The 23911-nt window shown below is 41.8% G+C and overlaps 1 protein-coding gene across 1 annotated transcript in view; it reads left to right on the top strand.

The window, feature by feature from the left end:
- Window positions 1–3375: 3375 nt before the first annotated feature.
- The window catches only part of LOC126159753 (glutamate receptor ionotropic, kainate 2-like), a 69144-nt gene continuing 48608 nt past the window's right edge, over window positions 3376–23911 (top strand). Inside the window, exons 1-2 of the mRNA XM_049916573.1 lie at window positions 3376–3854; window positions 18955–19204. Of these exons, the coding sequence (XP_049772530.1) occupies window positions 3376–3854; window positions 18955–19204 (729 nt within the window). The remainder of the gene's footprint in view (window positions 3855–18954; window positions 19205–23911) is intronic.

Raw genomic sequence — 23911 nt, 5'->3', positions numbered from 1 at the left:
GTGGTAATGTTGAAATTTTGGGAACACATTTGTCTAATAACATACTTCAGTGACTGACTCTGTAGGTTAATGTAAGCGCGAGATACGCCATTACAAACGTGAAACACTTGTACATTAACAACAAGCATAGCCGCCAGAATGTTGAATATAAGCAGGTAGACGTTCTTTCATTGTGTTATAAAGTGGCCGGATGTGAGTTTGTGGGCTGGAGTCCCACGCCTATTCCACTTGGTCGATCTATAAAGGGCCAGGTGATGCTGATTGTGGATGGCGTTGGAGCTGTCTTCTGATGACGTCATATATGTGCTCTATCGGAGACAGATTTCGTGAATGAGTAGGCTGTAGAGCATGTTGGGTTACAACAGCGTTATGTGGGCCAGCGTTATCCTGCTTTAAAATATTCTCTGGAACGCAGTTCATAAATTGCCAGATTGACGAACAAATCTGCAGTCAGTGTGCGTTGGATAACCACTAGAGTCTTCCTGCTGTCATACGAAATCGCGCTCCCGACCTGAACTCCAGGTTTAGATCCATTGTGTATAGCATCTAGGCACGTTGGTTGCAGGACCTTAGCTGGGCTCCTAACCAACACATGGGCATCGCTGTCACCGAGGCATAGCCAGCTATCACCAGAAAATACGACAGACCTCCACACTGCCCTCCAATGAGCTTTCGCTTGACACTACCGAAGTCGTAAATGGCGCTGATTTGGGGTCAGTGTAATGCAAGCCATAGGACGTCGGGCTCTGAGCTGTCCTTGAAGTAACCGATTTGTAACAGTTCTTTGTATCACTGTGTTGCCAACTGATGACCAAATTGCTGCAGCAGATGCTGTACGGGTGCGCCAAGAGGCATACGTACCACGTGGCCGTCCAGAGAACTGTCTTCTTGTGACTGAACATTCTCGTGATCACCGCTACCAGTAATCGAGTGCAGTGGCTACATTCCTGCCAAATCTTTCTGCAGTATCGCAGAAGGAATAGCCAGCTTTTCGAACCCCTATTACACGGCCTCGTTCAGCATCAGAGAGGTGTTGATAGTGGTGTCTTTGTCGCCTTAAAGGCATTCTTGGTTCATATCAGCTCACTATGTCCTTTCTCAAAGAGGTATTTCTGATTAATATCATCTCACTATGTCCTTTCCGGAAGACAAGTAACGCTCAGGACCGTTAGAGCGTGTATTTAAAGCAGATCTGATTTGCATCGTCACTGGCGCTACTAGCACCACTATTACGCGACTGCTGCGAGATTCCCGTAGACGTCGTCTTTTGGCTGTAGACACAAGCCTACCAACTACCGTTTATGTTACACAACTCCTTATTGGTGCTGCAATTTTTTTCAGTCCATTTAAAACTGTGTCGTCCATTCTTTCCGCCGGGCACTGTTCTGCGTTGTTCTTCGGACAATCGGACGTACTGCTGATTTTTGACAAATGTTTTCTTAATTTCCGCCTGATATTTTTTCCAACTTTCGACCTTTTCCTCGTTCCGCATTGCTGGGCTACTTCGTCGAAGTAGACGTTGGCATGAAGCTGGTTGACATCCCATTAATTATTAAATGTGTTTAAAATTTCGTTGTGATATCATCGGTTTCCCTTAAGCTACACTTATTCTGATATTTTTTATATTATTCTAGCCATGGGCTTGCGATCACGATATCACAGATCTTATCGTTGGTATACAAGCATTTGTTTGATTTTTATTCAGTACTGTGATCTATAATTTGAGACTAAGGAATGAAAAATTAAAGAGGAGAATTGAGGAACTGCATGGAACGAGAGGACGTTGAGAAATGAAACAGATAAGTAAGTCTCCCTCGTAAGAAGAGAGTGTAACATACACAGCAGAGAACCGGCGGTTGTAAAAACGTTCGCAGCGCGTGGATCATACCGGTGTTAATCATTGCAACGACAGTGAGCGCTAAGCTCCTAAAGCGCCAACTTTGGGGAGGGAAGCACGGCCAAGACAAGAAGGAGTTGAAATCAATTCAAATGTGACATTATAAGACCTTTTTATGGAGTAGTATAACTGAAGAAACTTAAATTAAAATTTAGGAGGAGAACAGTCAGTACAAATATTTTAAGAATAGCAAGTGCATAGGTTATCGATAAAGTGGATTGACAAATAAATTGGAATGCTTAACACAGAAATACTGTATAAAGTAAACGTATTCACTGACTAAGGAAAAAAAGACTGGAATTGGATATCAGAAGTAATGTTTATTGTCATTGAAATAATCGAGGGTTTAGATGTACTATTCGTACTATGTTGTATGTTATACACTGCTGTTCACTATTCTAATGTGCATGATTGCTCTGATTTCAGTGAAACATGCTCTACACTTTCTTCCACGTTAGTGACCAACGGATTTATAAAGTCATGGCCCACGGATTGATGAAACGACTAGAATGTTGCTTTGTAGCAAACGTAAATGATAAAAGGAAATGTTATCATTACACAACCGAAACTACGTGGGACATTATGAATGGTAAATTTTAACTGCAATGCAATTTACTTGCTTTATCAAAAGAAAAATGTTTTTCCCAGATGGGGTCGTACATGGCCGTTATCACGGTGACTATGAATTATTATAGCTAGCAAATGGACACGATGTCATACGATACAGCAATTAATCTTGACAAATGGTTCTTAGATACTGTTTCATGATACTTCCCATAATTGGTATCGCCAATACTTTAAAGAGTAGCTCAAAACAGAACGAAACTTTTCGAACTAGAGATGAGACTTCGTGATGCGAAAAAAGGCCCGTTGACCAGGGATACGGAGCTACAGATGTTTCATTTACGTTTGAAAGCTGCCATCCAGCCACGGTTCTTTGAAGTTATTATCTCGACTAAAAGCCGAAGCTTACTTTGATCAGCGATTCAAATCCGAAATGAAAAATGTATCATCCGCACGGAGCGCACGGGTAAGTATCGGAAGAGGTAACACTTTAAATGTACGACGGATGATTTTTCTGACTGTAGTCTTTACTTATATTTCAGTAGGGGACTTTTGACCTACGTATCAAACATGCAAAATATTGTTTGATCACCGTGACGAAAATTGAGTGTCCATTTCTTTCGTGAAAGGTGAACGAAACATACTCCGAATAACCTTCAAGGGCAAGTTAAAATTTTTACGTCACTTCCGTCAATATAGGCCGAAGCTGCTCCAAAGACCACGCATTTGGAGAGCGTCAAGCGAACCGTAAGGCCGAGACACAGAATAAAATTAGATATTGAGGTAATCTAAATCAAATTATTTTATCGGTAACCGGGTGAACCCTCAACGAAAAAGAATATTGGTTTACTCACAGTCCTTAATACCAGGATAAATTTTCCCATACTCTACAGGCAATGCATTCTATACTAATGATGGCAACATTAGGAATTTCGCTGTGCAATGGCCGTCTAGTACTACAGAACGAGGACTTCAGCTCTTTTGATAGTTTAATACGTGAAATGGGGTCTACAATTCTCTTGAAGGAATTTGGCAATTACAAGTGTATAGTTGCTTTGTCGGATGTTCCAGAGGGTTTAGCGTTCTTAAATCCGTGGTTCCGCACAATAGTACGAGTATCGCTGGTCAGTGGAGACGTTCCTGTACAGCGCCTCCTGGTGTCCGCTCTGGACGCTGACTGCCGAGGGTTGGTGGTTAGATGTCGCGGCGCCACCGCTGGTGTCGACCGATTCCTCAAGGCAATCAAGCTGGCCGTCACCCGAGTAAACCGTCGTTTACTGGTACTGCCGGTAGCTAAGTTTCCACACATTAACGTATCTGCAGTATTCGCTCTCCACAACATCGACCAAGTACCCGACATTCTAGTGGCTAGAATGGCGGATAATGATGAAAGGTAAGACATGGATTTTTTTCACTGTAGTCTAGTTGGTGTTAGATTATCTAGAGATTTCTTATTTTGTGCAAGCAATTTCAGTTCGTGGTCAATAATTTATTTATTTATTTTTATTTAAAGTGATTCTGTCCTCCACTGCACGTGATTCAGTTTTGCCTTTCTCATTCATCTAGCATGAAGCAATGCTTTATTTGCTATTCAAACCAAATTTCTTCTCAGTCTGTGGTTTCACGGAATTTCCACAACTACATTATACTACATGACTCAGACTCAAGAATATCTTTTTATGATTACTTCGTTAATTTAGGACTGTTGTATACTCTTCTCAGGAGTCATTTCCAAAACAGTGGCATAAATTTGGAATTATATCTTGGCACCTCATATTACTGTATGTGCTCTACAAATATATTAACTCTGAAGTACAAATATGTCGTTTGTACGTTCCTAGGAAGGTAACACTGTAATCCGAAAATTATATTACCCGGTGTGGATGGTGAAAAGAATTAGCTAGGACTTTATTTACGTTTTTCATAGCACCAGTGATACAATTAAGACTGATATAACGTCAGTGACTACAACTACGGATATTATATGCGCCTCACAAAGAACTATTGAAAATTGACTTACACAGTTTTGACAAAATCAAATTAGATTATGCCGCGTGATAATAAAACAGTAAAGAATTAGTCAATCAACGTTTCGACTGTCTTTGCAGCGATCTCTTCAAAACAGTTTCAAAGGACCGCTGCACCGGCGGTAGAAACATTTTTGGCTTAGTTGCAGTTCTTTGCAATGACGCTGATTCACACACAAAATGTTTTAATGAAATTTACACTCACTATGGGAGCCTATGGAAATACACTGAAGCGCCAAAAAAACCGATATAGGCATGCGTATTCAAATATAGAGATTTGTAAACAGGCAGAATATGGCGCTGCGGTCGACAACGCCTGTATAAGACAATTAGTGTCCGGCGCAGTTCTTAGATCGGTTACTGCTGCTACAATGGCTGGTTATCAAAACTTAAGTGCGTTTGAACGACCGATGCGACACAGCAATCAGAAGTAGCGATAAAAATGGGTTTTTCTGGTACGATCATCACACGAGTGTAATGTGAATACCAGGATCACGTTAAAACATAAAATGTCCGATATCGCTGCGGCCAGGAAAGCATCCTGCAAGAACGGGACCAACGACGGCTGAAGAGAATCGTTCAACGTGACATAAGCTCAACCCTTCCGAAAATTTCTGCAGATTTCAATGTTGGGCCACCAACAAGTGTCAGCGTGCGAACCGTTCAACGAACCATCATCGAAAAGAGCTTTTGGAGGCGAAGGCCCACTCGTTTACCCTCGATGACTACGCGTCACAAAGCTTTACGCCTCACCTGGGCCAGTCAACACCGACATTGGACTGTTGATGACTGGAAACACGCTACCTGTTCGGACGAGTATCGTTTCATATTGTATCGAGCGGAAGGACGTGTACGGGTGTGTTGACAACCTCTTGCATCAATGTACCCTGCATGTTAGCAGGGACTGTTTAAGCTGGTGGAGGCTCTGTAATTATGTGAGGCGAGTGCAGCTGGGCTGGTATGGGACACCTGATACATCTAGATACGACTTGATAGATGACACGTACGCAAGCATCCTGCCTAATCCTGCATCCATTCATGTCCATCGTGCATTCCGAAGACCTTGGACAATGCCAGCAGGACACTGTCACACCCTACACCTCCAGAATTGCTACAGAGTGGCTCCAGGAACACTCTTCTGAATTTAAATACTTCCTCTGGACGACTAACTCCCTAGACATGAACATTATTGAGCATATCTGGGATGCCTGGCAACATGCTGTTCAGAAGAGATCTCCATCCCCTTGTACTCTTACAGATTTATGGACTGCCCTGCAGGATTGATGGTGTCAGCTACCTCCAGCGCTACTTCAGACATTAGTAGAGTCCATGCCGCCTCGTGTTGCTGCATTTCTGCGTGCTCGCTGGGACCCTGCACGGCATCAGGTTCTTTGGCTCTTGAATGGATATCTTACATCGAGATCCCCCATGAACTTGGATGAGAATATGAGTTGTGAAGTGTAAAGAAATCGTGAGACTTTGTGTGACGGGTAGAATCATTGTGTGCCAGCGTACGAAAATAAAATTTAAAGATACGCACTTTAAACCTTTGAGGGCCATTCAGTGAAGAGTTGCAATACTCATAATTTTCAATCGAAAGTTCGTCGTTTTTCAGTGCGTTCTTCAGGAAAAAAACATTATTGCGATGACGTTATACGCAAGGTCATAACCGCCACTGCCACCATTCTGAGGCAGCCTCCCTTGCCGAGGAACAGGCAGGCGTACCTGTGCTTTGATGAGGTAGCAACTGCTACATGGACAGCTACACATCCCGTCATTCCGCCGCCATCATCCTCTGTACGAACATCTGACTAGACATAGAACGTTATTAATATTTGAGTACATTCCTCGTGGAAAACAGCTGCCTGGCGAAAAGTACTTTAAAATGAGCACGAACAGTCTAGATCGCGAAAGCCTTGATTTAGTGGTAACACAATGACCGAAACCAATTAACACAAAATAAAGGTTTTTCGCGGTCGCGACTGCGTTTGTTCATGTTAAAGAATGTTATTATCCACTGACACATTCTGATTTCACGTGTGCCGAGAAGCAGGTATTACGCAGTAAATCGTCCTGAAACACCTTCCTAGGATCCTTCTTTTTTTAAAAAAAAAATCACCTTCCTAAGATCCTCCTCCTCTTTTTTTTTTACATCGGTCCGTCTAGTTTGACGCGGCCCGCCACGATTTCCTTGCCTGTGCCAACCTCTTCATCCTATAATAGCACTTGGGGCCTACGACCTGTATAATGTGTTGTATGTCTTCTAGACGAGGACAGTTCCATGCCGTCCGCAGCTCGTGGTCGTGCGGTAGCGTTCTGGCTTCACGCGCCCGGGTTCCCGGGTTCGATTCCCGACGGGTTCAGGGATTTTCTGTGCCTCGTGATGACTGGGTGTTGTGTGATGTCCTTAGGTTAGTTCGGTTTAAGTAGTTCTAAGTTCTAGGGGACTTATGACCATAGATGTTAAGTCCCATAGTGCTCAGAGCCAGTTCCATGCCGCGTCACGTGTCGGAATGAACAACAAATCCGTCAGTTCGCCTGATGTCAGCCGAGAGCTGTGTACTACAGTGTTGCCTAGAGAGACGGGGCTGCAAGTACGGGACTGGAGGGGGTCAGTCAGCTGCGCATCTCTCGATGATAATAACAGGGCGAGCACAAGTAAAACGGAGCAGCCAAGTTTTCTGTCTGTATGCGAAAATTTTTTTCTGTTCGTGCAACGTGTCTAGTTGCAAAGTGTTTCGTACGTAAGAAAGATGTACGGAGTAATAAGAAATATTATGCTGTGTTCCACGCCAATGAATATGAGAAATATCAAGGAGAAGAACGTTGCAACGTAATATCGAAATTTAATGAACATGCTGATCTTCAGGACTATTAAAGCAGATAAGCGACTTTCCATCATAGCCACAAAATAGCTATTCGTATAACCATGAAAGACCGCCCGTTTACTGAAGGAGAGTTTGCGAAAGAAGTGACTCTGATGGCCTCAGAAGAAATAAGTTTGTCTCCTGAGACTACTGTGTGACGTATTCGGGAAATGCGTGTACATATCCAAGAGATATTTGTTGTTAAGCAACCTGAGTTTGTACGTTATTCCTTAGCTATCGATAAGAACGGTGCTCCTGGTCCTGTAGATGTAGATGTAGATGTAGATGTAGACATACCAAGTACTGCGCAATCAGCTACTTTCATTAGGGTCGTCAATGACAAGTTGAACATCATGGAGCAATAACTGGACTTAGTTCCCTTGAGGGCAACACCACAGGATTGGACCTTTTCAAAAGTGATGAAAGAGCTGTTGAAAACTCTGGATTGACGTGGAAGAAGCGTTTTCCAGTCGCTACAGATGCGGCTCCGTGGATGGTAGGAGTCCATACTAGATTAATAACTCGAATGAAAGAACATACGAAACGTGCTCAGGTCCAACACACGATTTCATTGCAATCCACTGCATTCTTCATTAACAGAATCTTTGCGCCAAGTACATTAAAGTGGAAAATGTTATGGATACCGGGGTACAAGCTACAGATTCCATTCAACCAAGAGGCCTCAGATATAGTTTAAAACTTTTCTTGAACAATGTGGGTCAATATAGTGAACTCAGTTATCAAATTTCGACTGCAGTGTGCGCTGGTTAATTGTGGGTAGGGTGTTAGTTCGATTCTTCGAGTTAAGAGACGAAAGACCATTATTGATGATTAATCACTTACATCTTGCCCTCATTTGCAAGACCCTGAATTTGTGACCAACCTTTTACTTCTGGTATAATATGTCATTTGAACGACTCAAATACCTCACTCCATCTCAACAGATATGTGCTATCGAATCAAAAATTTCAAAGTGGCGTTGTATCTGTGGACGAACCAACCTTTTTTGGACGCACTGCTCATTTTTCTCAGTTGCCGCACGTGGATACTCCAGATATTACTCTCTCTGAAGAATACGCGCAACTCGTACGAAATCTTCGTATCTAGGTTGAGTCCTGGTTTCAAGGTGCAGAAACATTGTCCACTACGTTTCAGCTGTTTGCAGCCTCTTTGCTATGTCTGTTAACAGCGTCCATACCAGGTATGAAATGTAAAATTTGAATTTATAATTTGAATATTTGTTGAAGGATAAATATAATCCCAAGAAAGATCTAGCCGGTTGCTACAAGCATGTCCGCCAAACCAGAATTCCGAGGTTATACCGCACTTGCTGCCTAGATATTATGTATGTTCGTTTCGACTCATGTGTGCGAACAATTCTTTCCTATTTCGAAATTAGCAAAGTTCAAATTCCGAAATATGCTGTTAGTTCACTGCCTAACATGCAGTCTTCGACCGCAGATATTTCAAACATTTCGTCCTTACATTGAAAATCTAGTCAAACAAAAACGAAACAGAAAATGTCGGGAAATGTTCTCGTAATAGCTATGTACAACTCGCTTCCAAACTGTAGTGAAAATGGTGTTATGTTATGTTCTATTTCCCTTATAAACATGACTGTCCTTTACTTTAAGCTAGACTGTTAATATAATTTCTCATAGTATAAAACGAAACGCATTGTTTTATAATCTGCGACCATTATATAACTGAAACAGCATTACAGTTACGATGCCCTAGACGTCTGTTAACACCAGATTTGTTTCCTGACTTTCCTAAACCGCTGCATCCCTCACTCCTCTCCCCTGCAGCATCACTACAGAGGGCAGTGACATCATTTGTTGAACTCCCCTTCCCCGGGAGCATGTACAGAGGTGTCCGCTAACGTCACACTAACGTCACACAGACGATACCTTCCCTTCTCCCACCCTCCTCTGTTTGTATTACAAACAAACTGTCTTCCTCTATAGTTTTCACCCTCTACAGCTTCTTATAATACCATGGGAGTTAACATATGCGTTACCACCCTATCCCTTCGTCTTGTCATTGTTACCGGTATGCTCCTTTATGCGGCGATTCTCCGGGGATCTCATCATTCCTTACCTTATCAGACGAGCAAACTCTCAACATACGTCTATAGCATCACATCTCAAACTATAGATTTGCTTCTGCTCCCACAGCACATGATTTGTTACCATACAATACTGTACTACCAACGTACTATCTTAGAAACTTCTTCCTCAGATTAAAGGGCAATGTTTGATACCAGAAGGCTTTCCTTTGTCAGGAATTCCATCTTTGCCGATCCTAGTTCGCTTTATATGTCGTCCTTGCTAAATCCGCAATGTCTTATTGTGCTTCCAAAGAAACAGAAATTCTTAACTTCGTAAGCTTCGTGGTGATTAGTTTTGAATTTATGTTCGTCGATAACCTCATTTCGGCTACCTCTCATAACTTTTGTCTTTCTTCCGTTTACTCTCATTCCATCTTCTGTAGACATTAGATCTTCATTACACTCAATACCTCTTGTAACTCTTGGCTACTTTAACTGAAAATAGCAATGTCATCACCGAACGTTATTATTGACATTCTTTCATCCAAAATGTTAAACGCACTCTTTATTCCTGTCTTGTATTTCCGTCATTGCTTTTACGATCTGTAGACTGAACAGTAGGGACGAAAGACTACACCTTTCCTTTATTCCATCACATTTTTTTCTGCAACTCTTTCACCTAGGCTTCCCTATTTATTGTATTTCTAAGCAATTTATTTTTAGGTATCATGTCTTTCCCAGAGTACTGTAGTACGTCTATTTTTTGTCAATCAGTTGAGGTGTTTTTCCTTTTAACCAAGGTGTCATTTTCATTATAAGTATATCTGGCTATCCAACGTCTGTGACTGCTGTTTTTAGAGATGTCCACTGCTATTCAACTGAGCTGTCTATTGTGTTACTCATTATCTCAATATTCACATCTTCAGCGACACTGAAAATTGTCTCATCATTTCAAAAAAAAAAATGGTTCAGATGGCTCTGAGCACTATGGGACTCAACTTCTGAGGTCATTAGTCCCCTAGAACTTAGAACTAGTTAAACCTAACTAACCTAAGGACATCACACACATCCATGCCCGAGGCAGGATTTGAACCTGCGATCGTAGCGGTCACGCGGTTCCAGACTGCAGCGCCTAAAACCGCACGGCCACTTCGGCCGGCTCTCATCATTTCTCAGCACTTCAGTATTTCACTTCCTTCTTCACGATTCTCTCTAACTTCAGTCTTCCCTTCATCATCACTAAACTGTTATCCGATTCTGCATCTGATTGTTGTATCTCTGTCCGACAATAACACAATCCAGCTGGAATATTTCCATATCTCCGCTCCATTTCCACGTATACTATCTGACATTTGTTACACAACTCCATAGTCTTTCTTCTCTTTCATTCCTGCTGCACCCCCCCCCCCCCCCAAGTTCTTTCGTATACTTTTTTCTCATGCACCCCACTGTCACATTCCAGTCCCTCATGATTACTTCATTTTCAGTTTCCTTTACATACTGAATCACGCGTTCAGTGTTATAGTTTCTCCATGTCTTCATCTTTTGCCTGCGACATTGGCAAATATACTTGAACTACTGTTGGCGGCGTTTGTTTGATGTCGATCCCGATGAGAAGAACGGTATCATTGAACTGTTCACAGTTACTCTCTCCTACCTTGCCAATCATAATAAATCCTGCTCCCGTTATACCATTTTCTGTTGCTTATGATACCAACCTACATTCGTCGGACCAGAAATCTTTGTTTACTTTCACTTCAATTTACTCACTCCAGTCGTGCACTGGAGCTCTTTTGCTCGTTTATGCTGACGTCCCGTTGGTAGTCACCTCCTGGAGATCCGAATGGTCTAATTGGGAATCTCTGGCCAATGGCGAGATCATGATAACACTTTTCGAATCCCATGCCACATGTCCTGTAGATACATTTTTTGTGTCTTTAACGAAGTAGTTTCCATTGTCCTGTGTATCCTCACACAATTTATCACAGCTGATTGTTCTGTCTTTTAGGGGCAATTCCCCACCACAAGCTCAAGTGAGCGCTCTGAAGCTCTGTCAACTCTTCGACCGTCTTTCACAAGGCAGGTGGAAGAACGAGGGTGACTTCTTACGCCAGAAGCTTACGGCCGCCATTTACGCCGAATTTTATTAAAAATGTTAGCAGTGTATAGATTCGAATACAGGAACCCACGACGTTTTGATTACCAGTCAAATACGCAACTCCTTGACCATGTTGCCGTTTAATGGTGTCCACACCCTCAACATTTCTGCACTCTGAGTGTGAAGAAATCCAGATACAATAAATGACGTTGTGAGAAAACGATGAGCATCACCATTTCAACGTGGCGAATGATATCCAACTGTTTATTATCTTCTGCAAGGCGTTTTTGTTGACAATGTCTAATCCTTGGGATTGGAAGTTTCGATGTAAGGTATGATAGGTGAAGATAGGCTCAGTCAGTGATTTAAGTGAATTTAAGGGGAAAACTAAGGCCACTGATGGCGGTTTGCAGCCACTGTGTAATGAATAGTGTAGTTTGCTGGAGCAAAGTGCTCTAAGATATTCCATTATCAATTGCAACTTTAGAACTGCCTCTCTGCTTGCTTTTCGTTCCTAGAATCCCAATTGCCTTCTATATACATAAATTATCTGGCGGTCAGGATACGCAGCAGTCTATGGATGTTTGCTGATGATGCTACGGTGTACGTGAAGGTGTCGACGTCAAGTGACGGTAGGAGGATACAAGATGACTTAGACAAAATTTCTAGTTGTTGTCATGAATTGCAGGTAGGTCTAAACGTAGATAATTGTAAGGTAATGCAGATCAGAAGGAAAAACAAAGCCATAATGTTCAAACACAGCATTAATAGTGTGCTGCTTGAAACAGTTACCTCGTCTAAATATTAGGAAACAGTGTAAAGGGTGCCGCGTAAAGGCACTAGAGATATCCATTCTTGAGTACTGTTCGAGTGTTCAGGGTGCGCACCTGGTCGGACTGACGGAAGACATCTAAGCAATTCAGAGGCGGGCTACTGGTTTTGTAGCCGGTATTTTCAAACAACTCTCAGATATTACGGAAATGCGTCGGGAACTCAAATGGTAATCACTGGAGGGAAGGCGACGTTCTTTTCGAGGGGAGCTATGGAGAAAAAGTTAGAGAACCGGCGTTTGAATCTGACTGCAGAGCGATTTTACTGCCGCCAACGTACATTTCGTGTAAGGACTTTGAAGATAAGATTATGGAGATTAAGGCTTGTACGGATGCATAAAGGCAGCCGTTTTCCTTTCGCTCTATTTCCGGGCGGCTTTGAGTGTTTAGGATGTGCACCTGGTCGGACTGACGGAAGACATCTAAGCAACTCCTCTGAGTTGTTTAGATGTCTTCCGTCAGTCCGACCAAGTGCACGTCCTAAACACTCAAACAGTACTCAACAATGGGCATCATTAAGTCCTATATGCGGCCCCCTTTCCACAGTTTCCTAATATTTAACCAAGGTGACTGTTTCGAGCAGCACACTACTAATCTGAAAATGTCTACTAGTGGTACAGGGTACACTCTGCGACGCACCATATGGTGACTTGCGGAGCATGTATGTAGAGTGACTTGCGGAGCATGTATGTAGATGCAGATACAGTCTTCTGCTGTCGATGATGTGTGGATGATATTTTTCCGAAAGTCTGATGAGTCTCACAGACTCTACACCCGAAGTTCAATAGTGTTTTGATTGTCACTTAGCAATTCCGAAGGAACGTTATCTATCCCTTCCGCCTTATTGGATCTTAAGTCCTTCAAAGCCGTCTTAAACCCTGACTGAAGCACTGTACAATGTGGTACCATCACACGAGGAGATATTTCAAAACAGTTATTTATTGAAATGGCAGAATTGTCGATCTGTGATTCCATATTATATGTATCATAGATATTCTGGATTAGTCGAGATCGGAGGTACGAAATAATCTGTGATTGCAGGCGATGCATTTCAGGGTATGGTAACTGTTGCCGCCCGACACGAGGGCGAGTGTGGCATTTTCGTCGGAGCAGTCTGGGAACTGACTTGTTAGGCTTGTGAGATAACGACCATTTCGTCTCATTTAAGTATATGGCCGAAAGATTCAGCCTTCAAGAAGTGTGAAATAACCCTGTTGTCCAGGACCGGATGCCACAAAGGGCGCAATTCACAACGAGATGGGGAAAGTCACCGACGTCTATTGAGGCGTAAGCGCTATAGTGAGCGAGTCAGACAAACGAGAACCTACGTCATAGGGAAACCCAGAAGTAGGTTTCTGTGGCCAAGGAGACGTAGCAGTGTTAAATATGGCGGACCTAAGATCGGCCATAAAGGGAAACATTTATGAAAACTATTTAATTCTGTAATAATGCAGCCGGCCAGAGTGGCCGATCGGTTCTAGGCGCTGCAGTCTGGAACCCCGCAACCACTAAGGTCGCAGGTTCGAATCCTACCTCGGGCATGGATGTGTGTGATGTCCTTAGGTTAGTTACGTTTAAGTAGTTCTAACTTTAGGGGACTCATGACCACAGATGTTAAGTCCCATAGTGCTCAGAGCCATTTGAACAATATTTTTGTAATAAAGCAGGGAATTAAGCCACGGTAATTTTAATCAGCCATCCTTCTTGATGATTCCAATAAAACTTGAATATTGATTATACCTATAACAGTTTAGGATTTACTGTTAAAGTAAAATTAACAAGTTTTGCAACAAAGACCTGAATGCTAAAATCCGAACGCTATGGTCGATCTTAACGACCAACATTTCCTATAGAAACGCATCATTAAATGACAAATGTTGTAAATATCAACACTGTAACTTTTTTGTTTAAAGGATATAGTAAATTTAAAACATCAGTATTTTCAGTTAAGCATCAGACCATCATTTTCTCCTCACATAACTCAATGAACGATGACAGCATGACACCTTATTGAGTCATTAGGTAATAGAATATTTGTTGTAAAGCTTAGTGCATAATTCTTACTTTCTTCTTTAATTATTTATCAGAAAGCACATTGGTGCAAGGCTACTGGCCGTGACATTCAAAGTTAAGAAGGAAATTGTATTGGTTTTGTGCAAAAGTATTTAACGTCTATTATGTAATGGATGTTACTGTTGCTTTATTTAGGAAGTGAAAGTGCTCAAGCTTTGATTGTTTAAATATGTTGAAATGTAAAATAATGTAGAATACGCTGTAGCCAATCAGGTGGACGGCTTCAGGAAAGGTAACTGCCCCACACAGTTGAGTGACGATGTTCGGCGCGCAGGAAACGCGGCCGGGGAAGGGCAGATACCGTGCGGATGCAGACGCGAAAGCGGACAGTTCGGCTGAAGACACCAAAGAGTACAGTTCGGATTGAGACGCGAAAGCGGGCAGTCAGTCTTTAGCCAGCTAGGAAGTGAAACGACTTAGAAGATCTTGGGTTGTGTGGTATCGCGGGACTTTTCGTGTGGAGTATCGGATTTGTGTTTCGCGATGAGATTGTGAATGATCGAAATGTGTCAAATGGATATGCGATCGAGTGTAACCGTAACTCTAAATACGACCACTTTCACTATTAGTTTGTTTTCTGAATAAAAATTATTCTAAACAAATCGCAGCTGTGTGGCCTACATCATTTATGGGTCGTTAATTTAGTTCCCGATATTATTATTACTGTAATTATACATTATGTTAACTTTGCATTTCGCCAACTTGCCATCAGTCAGACAATTTAACCAAAGGGTTAGAAGTGTGTAATTTAGGACGTGTAATGCGACACGTGCGGTTCAACTCCTAGACGACTTTGAGCCAAGACATTTCGATGAAAAGGAACCAAATGTCAGCCCGAACATCTCTCGGATGTTAGTTCGCAGGCTGTTTTGCGTATCAGTTCTCAAAAGGGGTATTCGCGCTGCGGTATGTTACCGTGTAAGTTTCACTGTGAAAGCGATCGGTAACATATGATGGCCTGTAGAATGTGGCTTAGTTGTGTGCAATTACGAGACTTCATAATTCTTCAGTATTCGTAATAAAACATACAGTTCTTGATCTCATAACAATCATTCTTCTCAGTCGATTCAGTCATCATTCGCTTCGCTAAATTATCAACACATACAGTCGGTTAATTATTAAATTCACGTATAAAGTTGAACCAGAAATCGTAGGAATATAACAGCCCAGGTATTTTATAGCTGGATTCCGTATGTCTTCCGTATTGACCCCAATTTCTTCTTCTATCTCGTCATCAGATATTTTCTCCCTCTCGTAAGGACATTCTGTGGTGTCACCGCCAGACACCACACTTGCTAGGTGGTAGCTTTAAATCGGCCGCGGTCCATTAGTACATGTCGGACCCGCGTGTCGCCACTGTCAGTAATTGCAGACCGAGCGCCACCACACGGCAGGTCTAGAGAGACGTACTAGGACTCGCCCCAGTTGTACGACGACTTTGCTAGCGACTACACTGACGAAGCCTTTCTCTCATTTGCCGAGAGATAGTTAGAATAGCCTTCAGCTAAGTCCATGGCTACGACCTAGCAAGGCGCCATTAACCATTTCTAGAGAGAGTCTCACTTGTATCATCAAGAATGCTGTATACAAAGGATGGATTAAAGTTAAGTATTCCAGCAGCTACGTACTTGTCTTTATAGCATTCATTACGTATCCTGTTCCAGACCTCACGCCAATCTGCGTTAGATTATAGCGTGCATTTCGGCCTCCTCTAACTACAAGGTGTTGGCACATCTGCCAACACATCACATTCAATGTACTCTTTCCACCTGTGCGTTCTTTACTTTGCGCGTAACACTCGTACTACTTTAGTACTCTTAATGTTGATGCCTTTTTAATGTCTGATTTCACTTCTCTGTATTGTGGAAGTCATTGCGACGAACATTTCGTTTTTATATTTTATCACATATTTGCTGCAGAGATTTTTCTTTAGCTTTCCTGCACTTCCTATTTATTTCATTCCTCAGTGACCTATTATTCTGTATTACTGTTTTTCCTGAGTATTTTCGTACTTCCATCTTTCCATGCTCAACTGATTTCTTCTTTCTCCCAAGGTTTATACACAGTTATCTCCGTAGTATTTATATATGTCTGTTCAAATTACTTAATTATTCATTTTAGGGTGCTCCACTCCTTTTGAACCCAACCGCCTACTGTGATATTCATTATTACAATATCTACAGCCTTAGGGAACTTCAAACGTATATCGTCATTCCACAGCTGTTCAGTACCCGCTCCTTTCCTCGGTGATTCTTAAGATTCTCTTAAACTTCCGTCACTTCTTCACCATTACTAATTTGTGGTCTGGGTCTATATTTGCTACCAAATGTGCCTTACAATCAACCATCTGTTTCCAGAATCTCTGTCTCCCGATGATGTGATCCAGTTGGAATCTTCCACAAACCTTCTTTGATAACCAAAACTAAGTTAGTCTTCCTCCTTTTTCATCCGTATACCGATACCAATTCTCCAGTCACTTTAATTTCTACTCTGCTTCATACTACAGCGTTCCAGTCACCAAGAATATTATACTTTCATCTCCCTTTACACATTGTACTTCAAAGTCTTCATACACTATCTCTGTCGCATCATCTTCTGTTTCTGACGTCAGCAAGTGTAGATGAACTATTGTTATTGACGTGGATTTCCTGTTGAGTCCGATGTGAAAACGCTATCACTGGACTGTTGGCGAATAATCACGCTCTACCTACTCTCATAACAATGCTCTCTGTTCTTGTTAATACGCTCCTATACTTGTCTGACCTTATCTTCTTTTAATTCCGTTGCACTGAACCCAACTCCATCTAGAATGCATCTCTGAGTTTTCGTTTTCAGATCTTCTAGCTTCTCCACCATTTTAAGACATCTTAAATTGCATGATACTACTCACACAGTGTTACCATTTCGTTACATATTCAATCTTTTTCTCTTCGTCACTTCCCCCTTTCCAGAACCCAGACTGGGAGACTAGTCTGGAGAGACGGTCACTAAAGCTTTTTCCATTACAGGACACTCTCCCTGTGGATACGAATTATGTGTCTTCTATGGAGTGGTTTACGCTGCCGTCTGCATCCTTATGACGCTGGTTGGTGACTGTTCCGCCTTTTAGAGGCATTTTCCCAACCCAAGGGAAAGAGGCTGCCACAACCTATGTTTGCTCCTCTGCTCTCTTTGAAAAGGCCGTTGGCCTGACGAAGATAGCTCTACACAACTATGACTGATGATTTTTATTCAACGTTGAGCCAGTGGCTGGGTTCTAATTCATTACTCATGACGTTTCCATTACTACCCAAAGTTGCTAACCGTAGACTGTGATAAGTTTTACAAACTGGTTTGGTTTTCCTACCATAACATCCGAATTTTCTTCTTACTATTTATGCATTTAAATGTTTGCGTAACCTTCTTTTCTTTATACGAAGATAAATGAAATTGTATATATTCTTTTTTTTTACCTTCCTACATCCTTAACGACGATGTCACTTCGCGCCTGTGCAAGTAACGATAACATATTAGTTCCTTTTAAAGTTTATTATATCTCTCTGAGTCCTTCGAAATGCCGGGTGGAGTTCTCAGTATGGAAGCTATGATTGGATGGCGTGTTTATAGCAATCTAAAACAAAGAAAGTACATTATTAACAAACAAATTAATACATAGATATGAATTAGTTTGTTGTCATCGTTAACAGACGGGTATTGCTCAATGTTGAAAGCTTAGGGAGGAAACTGTTTTCAAAATATATCCCGTGTTGACGTACTCAACGCCCTAATACCCTACGCCCTCCTTACAAATCCCTTAATTTGTAATGATGGTTGCTATGAAGTCTCACTTTCATTACAACGATAATACCACATCATAAAGTAAACATCTTTCGCAATTTATATGCTTAAGAACTAATCTTCGTTTTCTTCATAGAAGCAGTAGGGCAATCGCGTGTTCTGGTAGCAGAAAAGTTGCTATGACGTTTCTTCGGTGTTCCATTGTCTTTTCAGTCTATATTATAGAACTATCTGCTATTCTTTCTTGAGGCATTACGTTCATGGATGAGCACCATCTTTAATCAATTTACTTTAATGTTCTATCTTAAAAATATTCAGTTCGCGCATCATCATTTTTAATATTCCTATTTTCATCAGCATGCAGCCATTCATAGACGTCATGAAATTCGCTTTTAATCCACATATATGATAAAGATTTTATTATTCCTCAATTATGTTTCTGAGCTGTACACACTACGAAATTAGTTTTCGGACTCCGTTAACACTGCTTTACTGTCAGTGAGAAGAAAACGTTTTACAATGCCTCACTCGATTTAAAACATGGCTTACAATTCGTTAACAATCTATCGTCTTTGCCATTTATTGTTTGATGATAAAACTAATTCTGATATACTTTAGGTTTGTGAAAAGTAAAGATGGCAATAATATAATACTAATCCTAATATTACAATGGAAGGTAGCAAAATTTGGAAGACGTATTTCTGTGAGCTTCGTTGTGTTGCTTGTACCAGAAATTAGAGCTGTTCACTGAGGTGTCGCCTTGTCCACCAGCCTTGAATTGGTAACACTGTGGTTGACCGGGGAAGAGACGTGGCGTGACGAGCTGGTGGTGGCACGGTGGCGGCGGGGGCTCGGCTTCAACCCGCCATCTGCGGTCCTCTATCCCGGTGGGTTGGCAGACCTACACGGGCGTCGGGTGATACTTGCAGTACTCGACTACCCGCCATATGTCATACTCAACAGCGACGCTAGTGTATTCGATGGTGTTGAGACACGCATCATTTTAGAGTTCGTCAAAAAGGTATGACGTAGTAGTAGTAGTAGTAGTAGATTTATTCATCCGTAGAGCTCTTTTTACAATGATATAGCCTATGTCAAGGTATTTACAAGTTTAGACCAATTTAAAATACACTTACAGACTTCTAGTTAGAGACAATCATTAGATTTTCTCCTGGTATACAATACTTTTTTTTACAAAGAACTTATTACATAATGTAATACCACACTGTTCACTCATATCTCACTACCAGTCACTGCACACACTATACACACATTGTTTAATAACAAATCACTCACTACACACACACACACACACACACACACACACACACACACACACACACACATACGCACACACACACTGGTGATCTCTGGGCCATTTTCTGTACCAAAACTTCCCATTTGCTATTCTCAAAAACTGAGTCAGATTGCTTTTTGTCAATAATTTGAAAAGGTATATCTTTTCCGTTCTTGGTGGAGTTTCACTGTACTATAGTCAACTTTGGAGAGGAATCAGCACGAATCCCATATTGCTCTGAAATCTGTCATGTAGAAAGAATATTCATCAGTAGTTGCTGTGAAATAATAAATTATCACCAATTTTGCGATTTAATCCGACAGTACTGGCATGAATATCCGATCATTGTTTCCAATGTTATTTTAAGCACTGTGAAACAGAATAGGATATATACTCTCATAACAATGTCGAATTCAATTAATTTTCAACTCCACGTGTCAACGAGCTACATGTATTATAATATATACACATAACTTATTTTCTTCAAAACAAAGAAAAGTTGACACACATTGCATTGAAAATGAACAACAAGTATAGTTGATGAAACGTACACTGCTGTATCTTTATATGAGCCTCAGTTATACAACAGTTAAACCAATAGTTCCATGATTACTTTTTGCTACATGTATTACTTCAGTCCGGTCTGTCCAAACTATTGACACAAACTCCCTTGAAATGACCATGGCATGTCCACTTCTTACAGAGAACACACCGCTTAATGATTTATTTGTCCCGCGCCCTACCACACTCGTAACACCTTCCTCTTTTTCCCATTATGTCCTCTTTCGGCCTATTTACTGTCTTCTTCATTCCACGCAGTGGAAGTCCCTGCTTCCTCATCTCCTCAGGTACCTGAGGTGTGCTTGACATCACCTTTCTATTTAAGGCTTTATAAGTTCCCGTTCAATATTGGTTAGAAAAGTAGTTCTCGTTAGTGCTCTATCTTCATTTTACTGAACTGAACTCTGAAAAATAAATAAATTACCTATCGAAATAGAAAGACAAATGGTAACACCAATGGTCGCATGGATGGTAATTGTCAGCCAGAGAACACAACCCGGATAAACTTATTTTTGTACTACCTAAAATCGGCACGTTTAAAGAACAATGGTCAAATACAGACCTTTAAAGTGGAACACGAAGCTATACAAATTCACGTCTGTGAAAAACCCATACGGCCGACGACATAAAAAAAAAAGAAAATCACCGGTTGGCATGTATCACCCGCACAACTACTCAACGATTAATAAACAGCTGCACAGGAGTTACTTCCATATTTTAGAGAATAAAAAAAGTTCTGAGCATTTATCATACAACGACCGTGCCTCTTTGAATGAAGTCATTTGCAAAAAATCTCGCTTTAGTACAGGATGTACATAAACATTGTACATTTGTCATTTTGAAGAGAAACTCTGAAAGGCTTTTTTTTCTCAAACATTCGATGCGAGAACCATGAGTGAAACGGCAGACGTCAATCGGATTCTTGCCACACCCGTCCCAGCATTGCTTCGTCGACTGCTGCAGTCGCTTCCCGTATTCTCTCCCGGAGCTCAGCAGCATCGCGTGGTGTAGGCGGTACATACACCAGATCTTTAATGGGTCCCCACAGAATAAAGTCACACGACGTGAGATCTGGCAATTGGGGAAGCCATTTCATGAAACAGCTGTCCCCTTCTGTAGCATGGCCGATTCATCGATGCGGCAGCTCCGGGTTCAGCTCCAAGTTGAATGGTTTCATGGAGAGCTTCTGTCGCAGGACGTTCTACACTGTCACTGGAGCCATTTTAAGTTCACGGGATGCACGACGCAACAGTTTCTTTGGACTCCTTATGAATGTCTATCGTACGCGCTCGATATTCACCTCACTCACACTGGGACGTCCGCTTCTCTTTGGCAGGCACAAGCAACCGGTCGTAACCAATTTGTTCTGCCAGTGGTAAATGGCCTTCCTTTTGGTTGCTTCTTATCGTACTTTGTTCTAAATATCCGCTGAACAGCTGAAGCACATTTGTTTTTGTCGAATTATAACGTAGAGAAAGCTCGCTCCGCACCTGAACTCGCCATGTTTGCGGCTAGCGTTGACTATAGGCAAAATACCAAACTATGCTTTTCGGTATACATGAAAAAAACTTTCAGGCTTTCTGTTCAAAATGACATATGTATAATATCCGTACAATGTTTGGTCCTTGTGTAATAAATAATTGAAAGTGTACCCCCACTTTATGTGCTCCCTGCATCTATCATTTATAAATAATGATTAGACGGCCGCGGTGGCCATATGGCTCTAGGCGCTCCAGTCCGGAGCCGCGCTGTTGCTACGGTCGCAGGTTCGAATCCTGACTCGGGCATGGGTGTATGTAATGTCCTTAGGTTAGTTAGGTTTAAGTAGTTCTAAGTTCTAGGGGACTCATGACCACAGCAGTTGAGTCCCATAGTGTTCAGAGCCATTTGAACCGTTTTTATAAATAATGATTACTGTTGTGATCATATGTAGCCAACGCACAAGGACAGAATGAATGATGTTCACGACCAGTCACCAGATATACATATCAGAGGTATCGTTCTGCTGTTCCACCCGTGGTCTCAGCGTGTTCGGTCAGAGGGTTAGTCGCCCTCTGTAATAAAAAAACTGAGATAACGGATCAACTACGAACAAAAACGGGTGTCTTGCGACGTCCGCACCGAGCAGATACAACGAACGAAAACGAACAAAATGAGACTACAAAAAAAAGGGGGTAGCGTCTTTGATTCATAATCAAAACGCCTTCGATCCCGGGTACGCTTCCCGCCACTGCCTAAATTTTGATAAATAATCAGCATTGGCGGCCGAAGACTTCCTCCATAAGAAGTCCGCCTCATTCTGACAACGGCCTTGTCAAAGCGGGCGGAGGAGCGGATAGAGGTTCAGGGCACTCTCTTGTCCTAGGGGTGGGAAATTGCCCCTAAAGGCGGAAGAATCAGCAATGATCAACGACATGAGAATGCAGAAGGCAATGTAAACCATTGCATTAAAGACACGTAACGTGTATCCACAGGACATGTGACCTGTATTTGAAGAAGTATCATGATGATCTCTCCATTGGCAAAAGATTCCGGAATAGTCACCCATTCGGATCTCCGGGAGGGGACTGCCAAGGGGGAGGTTACCATGAGAAAAAGATTGAATAATCAACGAAAGGATAATGTTCTACGAGTCGGGGCGTGGAATGTCAGAAGCTTGAACGTGGTAGGGAAACTAGAAAATCTGAAAAGAGAAATGCAAAGGCTCAATCTAGATATAGTAGGGGTCAGTGAAGTGAAGTGGAAGGAAGACAAGGATTTCTGGTCAGATGATTATCGGGTAATATCAACAGCAGCAGAAAATGGTATAACAGGTGTAGGATTCGTTAAGAATAGGAGGGTAGGGCAGAGGGTGTGTTACTGTGAACAGTTCAGTGACCGGGTTGTTCTCATCAGAATCGACAGCAGACCAACACCGACAACGATAGTTCAGGTATACATGCCGACGTCGCAAGCTGAAGATGAATAGATAGAGAAAGTGTATGAGGATATTGAAAGGATAATGCAGTATGTAAAGGGGGACGAAAATCTAATAGTCATGGGCGACAGGAATGCAGTTGTAGGGGAAGGAGTAGAAGAAAAGGTTACAGGAGTATATGGGCTTGGGACAAGGAATGAAAGAGGAGAAAGACTAATTAAGTTCTGTAACAAGTTTCAGCTAGTAATAGCGAATACCCTGTTCCATAATCACAATAGGAGGAGGTATTCTTGGAAAAGGCCGAGAGATACGGGTAGATTTCAATTACATTACATCATGGTCAGACTGAGATTCCGAAATCAGATACTGGATTGTAAGGCGTACCCAGGAGCAGACATAGACTCAGATCACAATGTAGTAGTGATGAAGAGTAGGCTGAAGTTCAAGACATTAGTCAGGAAGAATCAATACGCTAAGAATTGGGATACGGAAGTACTAAGGAATGACGAGATACGTTTGAAGTTCTCTAACGCTATAGATACAGCAATAACGAATAGCCCAGTAGGCAGTACAGTTGAAGAGGAATGGACTTCTCTAAATAGGGCCATCACAGAAGTTGGGAAGGAAAACATAGGTACAAAGAAGGTAGCTGCGAAGAAACCATGGGTAACAGAAGAAATACTTCAGTTGATAGACGAAAGGAGGAAGTACAAACATGTTCCGGGAAAATCAGGAATACAGAAATACAAGTAGCTGAGGAATGAAATAAATAGGAAGTGCAGGGAAGCTAAGAAGAAATGACTACAGGAAAAATTTGAAGACATCGAAAAAGATATGACTGTCGGAAGGACAGACTCAGCATAAAGGAAAGTCAAAACAACCTTTGGTGACATTAAAAGCAACGGTGGTAACATTAAGAGTGCAATGGAAATTCCACTGTTAAATGCAGAGGA

The sequence above is a fragment of the Schistocerca cancellata genome, chromosome 2 (genome assembly GCF_023864275.1).
Source record: "Schistocerca cancellata isolate TAMUIC-IGC-003103 chromosome 2, iqSchCanc2.1, whole genome shotgun sequence".
In the NCBI taxonomy this organism is placed as follows: Eukaryota; Metazoa; Arthropoda; class Insecta; order Orthoptera; family Acrididae; genus Schistocerca; species Schistocerca cancellata.
The sequence above is the reverse complement of the archived record's forward strand: the minus strand, read 5'-3'. Positions and strand labels throughout refer to the sequence as shown.